The sequence below is a fragment of the Patiria miniata genome, unplaced genomic scaffold, assembly GCF_015706575.1.
Source record: "Patiria miniata isolate m_02_andy unplaced genomic scaffold, ASM1570657v1 HiC_scaffold_2, whole genome shotgun sequence".
NCBI lineage: Eukaryota > Metazoa > Echinodermata > Asteroidea > Valvatida > Asterinidae > Patiria > Patiria miniata.
Genome location: NW_024037058.1, coordinates 14,284,574 through 14,298,895, shown reverse-complemented (window position 1 = coordinate 14,298,895; position 14,322 = coordinate 14,284,574). Strand labels below are relative to the sequence as shown.

The 14,322-nt window shown below is 40.5% G+C and overlaps 1 protein-coding gene across 7 annotated transcripts in view; it reads right to left on the bottom strand.

Annotated features, from left to right (window-relative positions):
* The window catches only part of LOC119726610 (calcium-dependent secretion activator 1-like), a 63,248-nt gene that overhangs the window by 25,572 nt on the left and 23,354 nt on the right, over positions 1-14,322 (bottom strand). For all 7 annotated transcript variants that reach the window (XR_005270844.1, XR_005270846.1, XR_005270845.1 and 4 more), the window contains 7 exons: positions 13,961-14,082; positions 12,964-13,075; positions 8,907-9,043; positions 6,723-6,789; positions 3,807-3,915; positions 2,363-2,566; positions 1,287-1,423 (listed from right to left, as the gene is read on the bottom strand). Coding sequence is in view for 3 of the 7 variants with exons in the window: in XM_038198354.1 (XP_038054282.1) it covers positions 1,287-1,423; positions 2,363-2,566; positions 3,807-3,915; positions 6,723-6,789; positions 8,907-9,043; positions 12,964-13,075; positions 13,961-14,082 (888 nt within the window). In the remaining 4 variants the exon portion in view is untranslated. The remainder of the gene's footprint in view (positions 1-1,286; positions 1,424-2,362; positions 2,567-3,806; positions 3,916-6,722; positions 6,790-8,906; positions 9,044-12,963; positions 13,076-13,960; positions 14,083-14,322) is intronic.

The following is a 14,322-nucleotide window of genomic DNA, read 5'->3' as shown; positions in this document are numbered from 1 at the left end:
TACCAGACAAAATGGCAGAGACAGGAAGACAGAGGCTTAACTTTACGGTTTTTAATACTTTCAAAGCTGCCAGAAAGAAGAGACTCATGCGTGCACGATCGATAGTTAAGGAATCATCGTCAGAATCCACTGCCATACAGGAATCCACCTACTATTTGTCACTTTCTCGACTCTCTATATTATTCTGTCAAACATGTTTACACCATGCATGTCACGTGCTTGTTGACATTTAAAAAAAATACCAGATTGTTCAGTCCCAGTTTGGACCACACAATCACACGCCTAGAAAAATCACACGCCTAGAAAAATCACACGCCTAGAAAAATCACATGCCTAGAAAAATCACGTGCCTAGAAAAATCAAGGTGTGCCTTTTTCCACACACCTGTGATTTTCAAATCATCAGGACTGCAACAGTAATAACGATTTTCATTTTAGGAGGATTCCTATATTGTTGCTCCATCAGGAACATACAATGGTAGCAGGCTTTCTGAAAATTACTGCATGCATGCAAGCAGCTATGTTTGCATGCACCTGATTGGCCCAAATGCTGTAAAATAAACAGACTAGATCTTTCAAATAGTTCCTAAAGAGTTGGTAGTGATGTAGGTATGTAATTTGTAAAAGGGTCCAGATTCGATGATGTCACAATGCTTGCAAGTCATGGGATTGTTTCTGTCTTGTCCATTTGCTTGGAAGTGTTTCCTCGTGTCTGACAACGCATGCGCATCGCCTAAGCCCAGGTTGGAATTCAATTTGATTCGACGCGGCAAGAGCACGACGTTTGACACCATGCCGTGTAACTGCCGTGTAGCACGACAGAGCCTGTCGTGCTACACGGCAGAATCGAACTTAATCAAAACGTTGGTGTCAAACGTCGTGCTACTGCTGTATTTAATAGAAAGTTTTGTCAGTATTTGAGTTCGACACGGCAGAAGCACGACGTTTGACGCAGGGCTAAAGCCGCCCTCCGGTCGACTTTGCCATGACTCAGAACAGTCGGTGACTGACTTCTTGGTGTCAAGCTGTGCCTGAGCTACAACTGTCAAGAACATTTCAGTGGCCAATTGTTTGCTACCTGAGTGTAACTGCGACAATATTAAGACAATCGGCATCAGTTGACACTAAAAAATATCAAAAGTCGCAACTACCAAGAGCAGACAAGTTTTAACTTCTGCACCACGACGGAACATGTTCCCCACAGGCCGAAGTCAATCTTAAGTGGGTCTTTCTGCATGGAGTCCACTGTAGTTATCCGGCGATACTCAGCCGCTTTGAACAACTCACCAGGCACGAGTAGGAGTCATTGAGTCGGTGGTCCAGAGTCAGTTCTTGCTGTAACTCAAAGAGTGCCGAGTGGTCAAACTCACAGGGACTCTTGTGAATGAACTCATCCATGCCATGCTTGCGAGCTCTGTCAGCATCTAGAGGACGAAAAAACAGAGAGAAAATGTCATTAATATGATCCAAGTGTCACAAAAATAAATTTTAGTTCTGATACAGATTGTTTAACGATAAATTTGACATTTCACAACACTACACCGACATATTGCGTCTGTTGATTGGCCGACAGCGCGTCACATGGTATTCACTGATCCTACTATTTTACCATGCAGGGATAAAAGAGACTACACCACGAAAAACTATGGTAGCTAGCTTTACAACACCTCGTCCACAGGTTCTGTATCATGATTGGCCGAGAGTGAGTCACGTGGTATTCGCTGTTTTTACTATCTGGCTGTGCACTGCCAAAAAGACTACACAACAGCTGGCAAAGTACTACATGCATAGCAACCAATGTACATGTAGCAACCAGAATGCATGTGAGCAAGCTCATTGTTGTGATCCCACGATTAATTTTGAATAAAAGGTCCTTGCGGCCTATAATTGGGATTGATTGCAGAAATATTTATGGAAATCAAGTATTTGTGTCTTATGGCTTCAAACTCAGGCGATTTAGTTTACATTTAGACCTGGGCACAGAGATTGGCAACCGTTTTAGGGGTGGTTTTGGGAGAATATTAAGAAAAACATTATCGTGGCTACCTCTTGTAAAATTGAACAGATTTTCTTAGAGGTCGTAATCTTTAATTTCCAATGAAAAAAAAACCATTGCCACCTTGCTCCTGAGCGTCACAAGGTGACGCTCTGTGTCCGATTTTGCGTTGTTTACTATGAGCACGCAATTATTGTAGTGAAACCTTAAGGGTGAAATACAAACAAAAGAGTTCTTTAGCCGAGTCATATATTTTATGGCTACCTTTTGGGTGTTTACCACTGGCATGCAACAACAGAAATCCAAAGCCCAAGACAATTTTTTGACAAAGCCTTATGATCCAAGTCATAACAGTTGGTTTCCTTACCTCCCTGTAGTCTAGAGATGATAGCATTGGCACCTTTGCCACCAGCTATCTGTGTAGGGGGTACCGGTTTGTGTGTCTGGCCGGTAGCCCTGTACATGGCCTGCACCCACAGCTGGCGATCAACCTCCTCGTCACAGGCTAAGACGATGTCGTCGCCTTCCTTTAGAGCTTTGAAGAAGAAACGTCCGCCCTGGCTCTCTAGGTCTGAAACGGCAATAAAGTCGTAAGAATCAGAGATAATGGAAAATTGATTTGAAGTAAAAAAGTAAAGTAAAGTCTGTCACAAACCAATGTAGCCCATCAGACCGGTGTTTATCCCTGGTTTCAGTAGCATGAAACAACTGAGAATATTTCTACTTCCCCTGGATGGGATGCTAGTCCATCGCAGGTTACTCCCCAGCTAACGCCGCTACCCATTTATGCTCTTGGGTGGAGAGAGGCAAGTAGGGGTGAAGTGGTTTGCCCAAGGACACAACATATGACCAGCAGCTGGATTCGCACCCCTGACCCTCTGATCATGAGTCACGAACCCTAACCACTAGGGAATATTGGGCCAGGGCACATTTAAGTTTGAACAATTTTGCGCTCAAGTCTATGGGGATGTCTCCCAAATGTCCAAACCTGGGTAATTATAATAATAATAATCACCGATAATTGGGTTTTAGGGAGACATTCCCATAGACTTGTGCACACATTTTTTTCCAAGTTTAATGACCCCCAACGCCAATTTTACCTTATCCTACCTCCACGCATTTTGGTATTTTTACTAATTGGACCATGGGCAACCGATCTAGCCTATTTGCGACAACAAAATGTTTCCTCTAAATAGGAGCTGAGGCATTAGGCAGACATTGAAATGTCTCCCTAATTCCATATGTCTCCAAAAGGTATAACTTAGGACACTAAAGTGTCTCCCAAAGGTCCTACTTGTGGTTGTGATAATAATGGCTACTTATAAATGTATAGCGCTTTCAACTGAGATCAAAGCACTTTACATTATTATTCCCCGAGTTATACAATAATATGGTGCTTATAAGGTTTCAAAGTGCTTCACAATTATTATCCCTGTTCATCAGGAATGAGACCATTTTTCCGTATCAGCTTGAGAGCAGTGCATTGTGGTCTCTACCCTCATAGGTGCCCATTTATACTCCTGGGTGGAGAGAGGCAATTGTAGCAAAGTGTCTTGCCCAAGAACACAACCACCATGTTCCCCGTCAGGGTTCAAACCAACGTAGCACAGCACATGAGTCAAGCACTTTAACCACTGGACCACAGCGCTCCACTTTTCTCCAAGTTTTGGTGCTTTTCCCAATTTTGTTTTAGTTTTCCCTGACTGGAAAAATGGAAACTGATTTTCAAGGTTTTCCCTGATTTCTAGGGTGGCTGGGAACCTGCACAGCCAAGCCATGCTGTCTGTGCTAGAATTGCCAGATGATCTGACCTGGTTCTGGGTCTGTGTAGGTGACCGTGTAGCCGTCCAGCTGCATCATCTCATTGGGGTCTGCTTTCTTCTCTCTGTAACTGCACAGGGCAAATGTGTACTGGCTCACCTGTCATTATAACATGAAAACCAACCAGTGATGAGCAAATACATGTACATGTAATTGTTGATTTTTGTGAACATGATCTCCAACTTGCGGATAGTGTCTGGAACTCTGCACCGCATTTGAATTCAAGTTGAGTTAATTTGGGCGATTCAGAATCTAGTGCGCCACCAAGAGTTTGCCACAGAGTTTAATTTTTCCCAGTGCATTGTAGGAGGTGTTGCGCGGAACATTTGAAATTGTTAGTTTTTCCAGTCAGTAGTTTTGTAAATGTTTGATTTGAGTATGTTTGCCCTTTTCTTTTCTTTTTATCAATATGGTGGGTTTTTTTTGTAAGGCGGCAGAACGCTATGCCCCAATCTATAACAAATTAGCTCAAATTGTCTACTGACACTCTTTCAACTGGACCACGTTCCGTCGACGGCAAATTTGAAAAATTGACTCTCTAAGACAAACTTTTGGTGGCGCACTGCATTGTGAATCGCCCCAATTTTTGGCAACAAAGATTATGTGCAGACACTGCAATGCCTTGTATCATTCACACAATGCTGTGGTAATCAAAATTAGATGTTAGTACGATACATTATTCATATGGGTGTGTTAATTAATTTTTTTTGGGAATTTCTGAATACAGTATTTTGTAATATTGGGTTTTGCGCTCTGCTACTTATGTATGTCAGTGTTTTCCAAGAGCTTGCGAGAAAAACTTCATTGATTAATAAGCTTTGCCCTCTGACCCACAACCTCCTGCTTACAATTGCAACGAGTGTTCCTTTAACTTACTTGTAGCTCTAAGGCTGGCCTCAGGTCGATGTGTGATTTGCTCGCGCCACGAAAGAACTACCATCCCGGCCAATATGGTTGGGACACTTGGAAATAACCTTAGCCTGCCATGGTCACCCACTCCCCCACTCCCCGGTCAATGTTGTTCTCTCCAGCTGATTGAGCACACACCACGCAATGAGAGACAACATTGAGCGGGGACTGGGGGGTTGGGGGCCCAGCGAGATTTGGCCAGGATTGTAGCCTTGGTCAAGGCGTTCATCAAAAGAGTTCACGATTGTATCTGCCTGCTAAAAACATCAACACCAGCCGTGGGCTATGCACTGTACAAGAACGAACGCTTGTTCCTTGCCAACTGATTTGCATATTGTCGCTGGGTGAGGTCGCTGTTCGCGCTTCATACAGAGTATACCGTGCGGCTAGTCTTTAAGTTTTTAGCGGTGAAATACCATCTTGGACACTATCGATGAACACCTTGACTAAGGTTAGTGCCATCACGGCGCAAGCAAACTGCACATCGACCTGCGGTCAGCCTAAGAAGGCACTGTGCATACAGTGCTTGCAAAATCAGGTAAGAAAAGGAAAAAGACAAATATTAAAGTTTAAATTATTCAGACTCCTCATTCAAATCAGGAGTCAAAGTTAAGTTAGTATGGCAAAGCGAAACGACAAGAGGTACCAATATAGCAAAGGCACCATGTGGTGGCCTTCAATCTTGTTAAGATATCTGTCCAAAGCAATATCTCTGAGAATGGCTTTCCTTATTGCAAAGTGCAAAGTAAGCTTTTGGGTGGGGGGAGGAGAGGAGTGTAAGCATAGAGCTGGTATAATTAAAATTTTCTGTTAATTATTTTGTTTGGAATTTTAGCTTTCTTAGAAACTGCAGTTCATGAAACTATACTACTTTCCCAAACTAACAAAGCAGTTCGTTTAATCCAGTTCAGCATTGGTCTTTAAACAGAGCCCAAAACTAATGCTTAACCAGTTGCAGACAGCAAGTGAAGTTTTTTCGAAGGTACTTTCACAGAATTTGGAAAGTGACTGTTAATATTTCAGCACACATGCACATGTGGATGGACTTAAAAGTTGTAAGCTTCAGACCACTTAAGGCTTAACCCTTTTTTCAGAGGTAAGTTAACTTCCAAGCCCTGTCCCCCTTATAATTTTATAGTAGGTTTCCAATTAAGCAAACACAACAAAGGACAAAACAAAGCAGGAATTTGTAAAAGGTATTAGTCCAGTTTTGCCTCAAGTCTGATTCCAGCGGGGAAAAGCAAGCCTTTGAAACAATAAACCGTGTTAATTCAATGCAAAATCTTCCAGGCCAAGTTAATCCCAATCTGCGAAGCAAGACCGCAATTTGTCCAAACAGAAACTTACAAACCGTTGATGGTATGGGACACAAATCAGTCAGGACACAATGGGAGCTGTTGATTGACCATTGCACATCTATCATTAATAAAGTGAACTGTTCAATTTTATGTGAATGGCATTTTATCAGAAGTATGGACTTTTATCATATCGATAAAGAATTACACCTATGCATAAATATGAAATAATACAGGAACCTTAAGTATAGTGGTTGTACCACAACAAATATTTCCTCTTTTATGGCAAAATGAAAAGTATTACTATAAATGTAGTAAGTAAAGTCTGTCACAAGCCAATGGCCAATCGGCGTTTATCCCCGGTTTCAGTGGCATGAAACGACTGAGTATATGTATCTATTCGCCCTGGATAGGATGCCAGTCCATCGCAGGGTGGAGTTAGGTAAGTGGGCAAGTTGGGGTGAAGTGGCTTGCCTTGAGGACACAACATATGGCCAGCAGCTGGATTCACACCCCTGACCCTCTGATCATGAGTCACAAACCCTAACCACTAGGCCACACTCACCCTCAATTAAATGTACATACAAAATTTGGACATTTTTTTTTTCTTTTTAATTTTAAGAGTACTAATGTATCCTCTGTGCCAATCTTGGCCAAATCCCTGCAACAGATTGCATGTTTTCTTTTTTTCTTTTACTATACCTGGACTAGTACAAAGAATCTCTTCTTCCACTTCTTCCATACCGTCTTTCCCATGCAGTACATCCATCTGAGGGGAAAATAACAAACAAATTCTTTTAACATGGAACAACTGCCATTTACATTCTGTGAAACCAAGGATCATTTTTATAATGCTCAACTTAAAGTATAGTACAGTGTATGTACAGTGTATGTACAGTGCTTCTAAGCAACTCTGGGCAAACTTTGGAATCGGAATTGTGAATCCACTTTTTTTATAGTCCCATCCATTTGCCAATCCAGTGTGCAAACTGGTATGAAGTCAGGTTCCTTGATGCATGACAATCAAAACCTGATTTTAGGTCACTTCATCCCGAATCGTTAATTAGGCTAATTGACCTAGTTGTGGCCTAACACATCAAACTGAGGCACAAGTTACCAGAACTGATTCAAAATAATTTGTCTCCTAAAAGGATCTAAATGTTTACGAATGGTCACCCTTTTCAGCCACTTAATCTGTATAATCAGTGATGAGCTTATCGGTACCAGTGATGGGCCAACATGAAGAGCAAATTATGCGCGTGCAACTGCATGTGAAAAGCTACAAAATGAAAACTCGTTTTGCTGTATCAAATCACAATTATGCTAATTTACCTATGAAAATTGCAGACCTTCATATCTCTGGCTCCACTTGACTGACTACTACAAGATTCTAAAGTCAATAATGCTGCTCTAACTACAAAGCATTAGCTCTTTGGATTCATACATAATACCACTAGAATATGCAGCCTGTTTTCTAGGGTCCTGCTTTTTGGAAAAGACTCAAGTCTATGTCACAGCCTGGTATGAAGGCATTGTTGAATGCCAAATAAAGAAAGGAAAAAAAAGGCAATTTTTTGGGACCCTGGAACTTGGTAAAAACTGTTAAACTGCAAACCATCCAAGCAGATCAAATGGTAGTTTTTTATGACTGCCAGCATCTCATGATGTAGGGTATAGCGGATTTATTACTTCAAACCCCCCCCCCCCCCCAATGTGAGGGAGTAATTTATCCTGCAACTGAATCAGATGTGCCAGAAATCTATCTCATGCAAAAATACTTTTTAAAAAAGAAGTTACGAGACATTTTACATTGGACCAATTTTTGAAAACAATCAGGCATGCATAATATTTTAACTCCTATCAAAATTGTGGGAAATAACACATGTACCGGTACACACTGTGCCAAATTGGACATACATGCACGGTACCTGTGTGTATCTTATGCTAATAAAAAGCAATGGCAAAAACAACCATTGCAACCAATAAAAAACAATTACTTGTTCACAAAAAGTCAACCCAAGTCACAATTACCATCATTTCATAATCATGAATTTCAAAATTCGACACAAACAAATCACAGTTTGTGAAAAAATAAATCTTCATGTTCAATTTGCATGTACACGTAAAAGCATGAATAAATGTTATTGTACCAGCTAAAGGAAACCACTAGCATACAGTATCTACACATACAAATGTAGACATCATAATGTCAAAAGAGTGAAGCGTTTGAATTACAATAATTGAGCTTCATTATTGTGTACGCAGTGAAGTGTAGCAAGTTTGTGCACAAACCAACAAAAGGCAGTTGCACGGATATTACGATAGTTTTGCACATCTGTCATGTCTGTATAGTCTGTTCTTGTTTTGAGCTTCAGTTACATATGTTCCCCATGCTCTTCAACAACTGCAATATTTTCCTACTCATAATTTTCCAATTTGTACATGTATGTTATATTCCAACCAAAAACCTTTTTTATTCTTTTTGGGACGTCTGCCATCTTCTGGGGGAAGAAAATGGTTTTCGCTTTGGGCACAAAACAGATCCGCTTTGCAAGCAGATGGGCTCCTGGTCCGTCCATTATGGATACTGATTGTGGGGCGGGAACCAGCCTACACTGTGAAAACAGATTTGTTGTCTGGTAGCCAAATATTCGAAATTGTAAAGTAATAATTCAGTAACTAAAAATGGGCCGATTTTTTCAGTCTCGTGAATTGGAACATTTCATCTGTCACCTCATGAAATTATTCTTACCATTACACTCATAAACATTCATTATTTGTATACCAGTCCTATCTTCACTTTGAGTAAGGCTTCCATCATTAAAATCAGTAGGTACAAAATACAAAAGATCTTACGTGTCTTTAAACAAGAACGGTATGGCTCACCCGCAATGTTTCATATTCTGAGGCTTGTCCATACGGATAGCCAGCTTGATCTTGATTGGGTCTTGAAACTGCTTGGATGTGTTCATCTTGTACCATTCTGGGGTCTTGGGGCTGTTGGGTGTTGGTCTGGTAACAATCTGTAAGGAATGAAAACAGTCAAATTGAAGCAGGTGCATGGTCACTACCAAATGGCGCTTGTGGTCTCTTTGTTGTGCACTGTACAGGGCGAGCAAAAAAAAAAGCGAAACCCAAATGTCGGGACTATTGTTTTATCACAAATCACATAGGGAAGTGTGTGAATTGTTTTCATTTTGCTGAAAGAGCGCACACCTTTTTTGTGATCCGTGGATAGAACGGTGGTTGTGTTTACAATTTAAAACTTGAAAAGTACATGAGTGATTTGAATGATTCTTGTACTAAACGAAAGCTTATGAATTGGGCTTTCATATCCTAGATTTTGAAAGTGCTACATGAAGAACTTCACTAAAACAATAGTCCTGACACTTGGGTTTCGCTTTTTTGACTCACCTTGTATAGAAGAAAATGCAGGATTTGCATACCGTCGTGACTAGTATTGTACATAATGGTGTACGCAACCTGAACTCTCCATTAGTTTTTAGAATTGCTGACCGTAAATACTTTTTACATTAATGAAGGCAAGTTTTTATCACAGTTGGTGGCAATTTCTTTATTGCACACGTAGCGTAAATGGAAATAGTTCAGACTGAAATCTGCATATAATTAAATACCCCAGTCAATCAGCACCAAAAAAAAAAATTCTGGCACCAAATCAGCACCAAAAAAACAAATTTGCAGACCTACCTTCCCTATTTTTGAAAGGCATGTAATCAGAAGCAGAACTATTATTTTGTTGGCCAGACTTTTCACAACCCAGCAAAATTCTCCAGAATAGTCTAGTGGTTTTTGAAGTGTCTGCGATGACTAGGGTCACTCAAAGAACAAATGATTATAACATTCTTTGCTCGATTACAGTTACCAGTACCCAGACGGCATGTTAAACTATTACCAGAACCAGGTATGTAAATGATCTTCAAATGTAATTATATATCATTGATCACTGTTGCATGCAGTCATTGAGTATAGGCTGCTGAGGGAAAGTATCAGTAACTAATTATTTTGACAGAAAGCACTATAATCATGCCTGTGTTCAAATTGCGTCTGGGTTTGGATACTCCTTGTTAGATACCGGTACTATACTGAACAAAATTATTGTGCCACCTTTGTTGCGATTTAGATTAAAGATGGGACTTTGCATTTTATTTGTAAACGTTTAGCAAACCTCTTATAAGCACAGTTCAGTTAAGCCACTTCACAAAGGCTGACAACTACCCAAGTAGTTTTGTGATTTGTTCAAGAGTCATCTAAAGACTCATCTTTTTAAACAGTATTTTAATGCAGTGAATTAGTAGTATTATTGGTGTTTTCCATGTACAAAGGTTTGATCGTTGTATTTTACTGTCAAATACCTTTTTATTCCTGTTTTTATCTAGTATGTTTGCTGGAGTGTTGTAAATCGCTTTTTAACTTTTAGATTGTAGCCCCCCCCCCCCCATGCAGCTTTTTGAATTGTTTTTTATTATCTTCAGGTTCTATTGGAATTAGTTTTTTTTTTAATACAGTTTGTATGTTTATTCTTTGTTTAAGCGCCTTGAGGTGGATTTTTCTGCGATTGTCTGCGCTTTATAAATTTCTCTATTATTATATTATTAAGTGTGTTTGCACACAGGCGTGTTTTACAAATCATAATTTTATTGACAATAATAATATAGTTTTATTTCAACAGGTTAGCCTTTTCAGTTACTCAAACTGCTATTCTTAAGGGCCCTGATTACATTAAAAATATGTTATTGAATGAAACCAATAAAAACATTAAACAAAACAAAAATTCTTAAATAATAAAATAACAATATTAAAAAAGTTTCTTTTTAAATATATAAAAATAATATTTATAATAGCACAATGAGCAAAAATCTTGGGCCAGCTGCATATCGTCAACATGAAAAAAAAATCCAATAAATTGCATACACTGTACCGTATGTAATGAACGCAACAGATAGCCAGCAGTCATTGAAAAAAAACCCCACCTAATTGACCGGAATGTGACAGTACTGTTTTGCTTTTAGTTAATGCTTCGTAAATTAAATGGGTTTAAAGGAATCCTTGATTCTTTGTGAAATGAATGTGCAAATTCGGGGATAGATCTTTTTTTAGAATTTCTTTTAAAAGCGTCTTGGAAAATCTGTAAACAGATTACATTTTTCTTCGTTTAAAGAAGTAAATATCGCATCCTAAATATTGGGATGATTATGATAATATGCAGCTGCAGAGATCTTTTATTGGAATTTGTGAATAACACCGAGGCTCAATATTAAAAAAAGCAATCATAAACTTTATTGTGTGGCCGTTGTACGATGATTCCTATTTTATGCTGGTATCCTGTGCTACTGTGATTCCCAGGTGCATGTTTACTCTAGCATTGAGCAATTCCACTGAAAAATTTCACATGGAAAGATCTGTTGTTCGTGAATACCTGGGACAGTTTATCTATTCCTATTGGTGGTTTTGAACCACCGTTGAAACCTCACTCAGTGTTTAAACAGTGATGTTTAAAACTGGTCCCAAGACCTCATGATCCACTCCACATGCTCATAGTTTAAGCTGCATGCGTGAGAAAATATGATCTCCACGTAAGTGAATACACCAGGTGAGCGGCGCACCACAAAAACGGCCTGAACACAGATCCATGGTAGAACAAAATGGTACAGCAAAACCTTTTGACTTTTATGGTTTTTGACCGAACATTTATTTAGGTTAATGAGGTGACAGTATGGTGGAGCAATTGTAAGCATCTGGTTTCAAACTGGAAAGGACCCTGGTCACTGATCATAGCCCTTGCTACCGGCTCCGGCCATTATCAGCGGCCACGGGCCTACCCGGTTTTAAACCACACGTTTACTGCTTCATCACACTATTGTTTTTTTTCCCTCAATAAAAAGCACTGGATCAGCATACCGGTATCTTGCAACTGGCAGGAAAACTGGGGCAAACCCTGCTGCTATTTCCTGATACATGTACATGTTCCTTTTCTGGGTTCTTTAGTGAATCAGTGCACTGGGCCTTTGGGCTCCATGCACCAACGAAAGAGGGCGCCCTTTTACCGAGCAACGACGTCCCATGGGCGAGACATTTAGCTGGTTGACGCGCATGCACCGTTCCTCATGTGTGACGCACGTACACCAGGGGATTTGCACTATGTACACGCAGTGGTACAGCCGCGCGTCGCGGCAAAATTGCAGTCAGGCTAGATGGCGTCGGTCGGTCACCCCCAACTGTACTTTCTTTGCCGGTGAGGGGGTTCTTGTGAACAGAGCGGATAGGCTCTGTGCACAAGTACCCCCTACACAGTAAGAAAGGGAGAGTTTGGGGGACCACTGGGAGAGACATACGAACATAACGCCTAAGACACCCGGCACTCACGTGAAGATGGCATTGTGCACATTCAGAATAAACTTAGTGGAGCATACTTCGGAGCATACTTCATGCCATACATGCACAAACCGTACATGCAGTGTGTCCCATATGCAGGGCTCTCGAAAGTGGTCAAACAGTGCCCTCTCTCGTTTGCGCACAGAGCGGATAGACTGGTATCCACTTTGGCAAACTATGATTCCGACAGGCAATATACAGCATTGTTATATCATTTCTTGGATACTGAAATTTCATTGGTCTAGAACAACCACATGTCCAGTCTATAGAAATGACGTTTTCACTTAATATACACTGCGCTGATGACCCATATCTCATATACACCATAATCAACTGGTCGCACATGAAGGGTGTTCTACATGTACAACCTCTCAATCTCATGTTTGGCAGGAAAACTCACAGTAATCAAAAGGTTACACTGCAGTGATTTGATTTATTTCTTGTAAAGTGAGTTCATAACCTTTATCCTTTTTAATTTATTGGTTAGTTTTTGCCCCCTCGGGGCGCAGCTTCGCCGGCTTGACAGCAGTCAACAATTGTTAAGTCTTACCTTGCCAAGGAGGGTATCGTCAATGCTTAGGACTCCTGTGTTCTCTGTGTAGAGTTTGATCTTGACAACAGGCAAGGGGTGCGTGGTGGAAAAGTCACCCTGGGTGTCCCATCTATTGAAAAAAAGAAAAGAAGAAATATTCTCATATCTATGACAGCAAAGTTTCACCAGACAAGAACCATTTATTTTTTTTGGCAAGTAATTTCCTGATGGGGCCCTAATACTAGACTGCCTAGCTGAACTCTAGGCCCCATTACCATCAGTGGAAAAAAGGAGTGGAAAATCGATTGATTTGCAACTTTATTTCTGGTTTGGTAGCATTAAATCCCCAAACACAAATGTTGGCATTCCAAGGCGTCTGGTTTCAATAAAAGTTCCAATGGACATTTTGAGAATTGTCTCAAAACTTCCTGTCAAAGGTACATGAAAATGTGATGTGGGCAATTCCAGCATTATGTGATGTTCGTGACAGAGCTTTTAAGAGCTCAGTGAATAAACCCGAATATGTAATTTTCAAATCTTATACATCCATCATCCAGTAAATGTCGAGGAGATTACGGACGTGGAGTTTTTGATCATTTCTCTGAATCATTCATTAGATATCATGCAGGCATGCAGCTGGGAAAAGTAGTTAAAAAAACAAGAAAATTCCAAAGCACACAAGACTTTGTACAGTGTTTTTCAATTTGTAATGGCATTCATGAGAAGTTAAAAACGAGGAAATCTGCGGATCTGAGGAAAAGTTGCATGCCTGTATCTTGGTTAATTGGCTCTGTCACGGACATTACACTTCCTTTCAAAACACTGGAATTGATGGTAGTTTTCCTATAGGTGGCAGTGGGGCCAAGGATATAGTCCAGAATTAACTCATGTACCGCCCAAAACCGCCCCAGCACTGTATTTTTTTTTATGGATACATCTGGAAAAAGATACAGTGAAACACAATGTAGTACATGCTACTGGGCTAGGGTAGGGAGAATTTGACGAGCAATCGTACGCAGGTTTGCTGGCTTCTGCCTGGTCCGTCTGCAATTTCTCCCCACCGTCCACCTCCATGGTGCAGTAGACGATTCTGTTGGGAGCCAGGAACTTCAGACCCTGCACCTCCATCACAAGAACCTACGACGGAGAGATAAGACAGCGGGATGATGGTATCAATTTCAGGATCAATAGCAGATGCTACAGACAGAATTTCCGTCAATAGTTTACATGTGTCTTTTTGCTAGAGAGGCCAGGTTATCAATGGCATGCAAACACAGTCCCCAAAAGGCTGGTTCGTACGAATGCGCATGCAATGCAAATTTGACGACCCGAGGCATTCATGACGAAATTTGCCGGAGTTGAAACTTTTGCGAATTT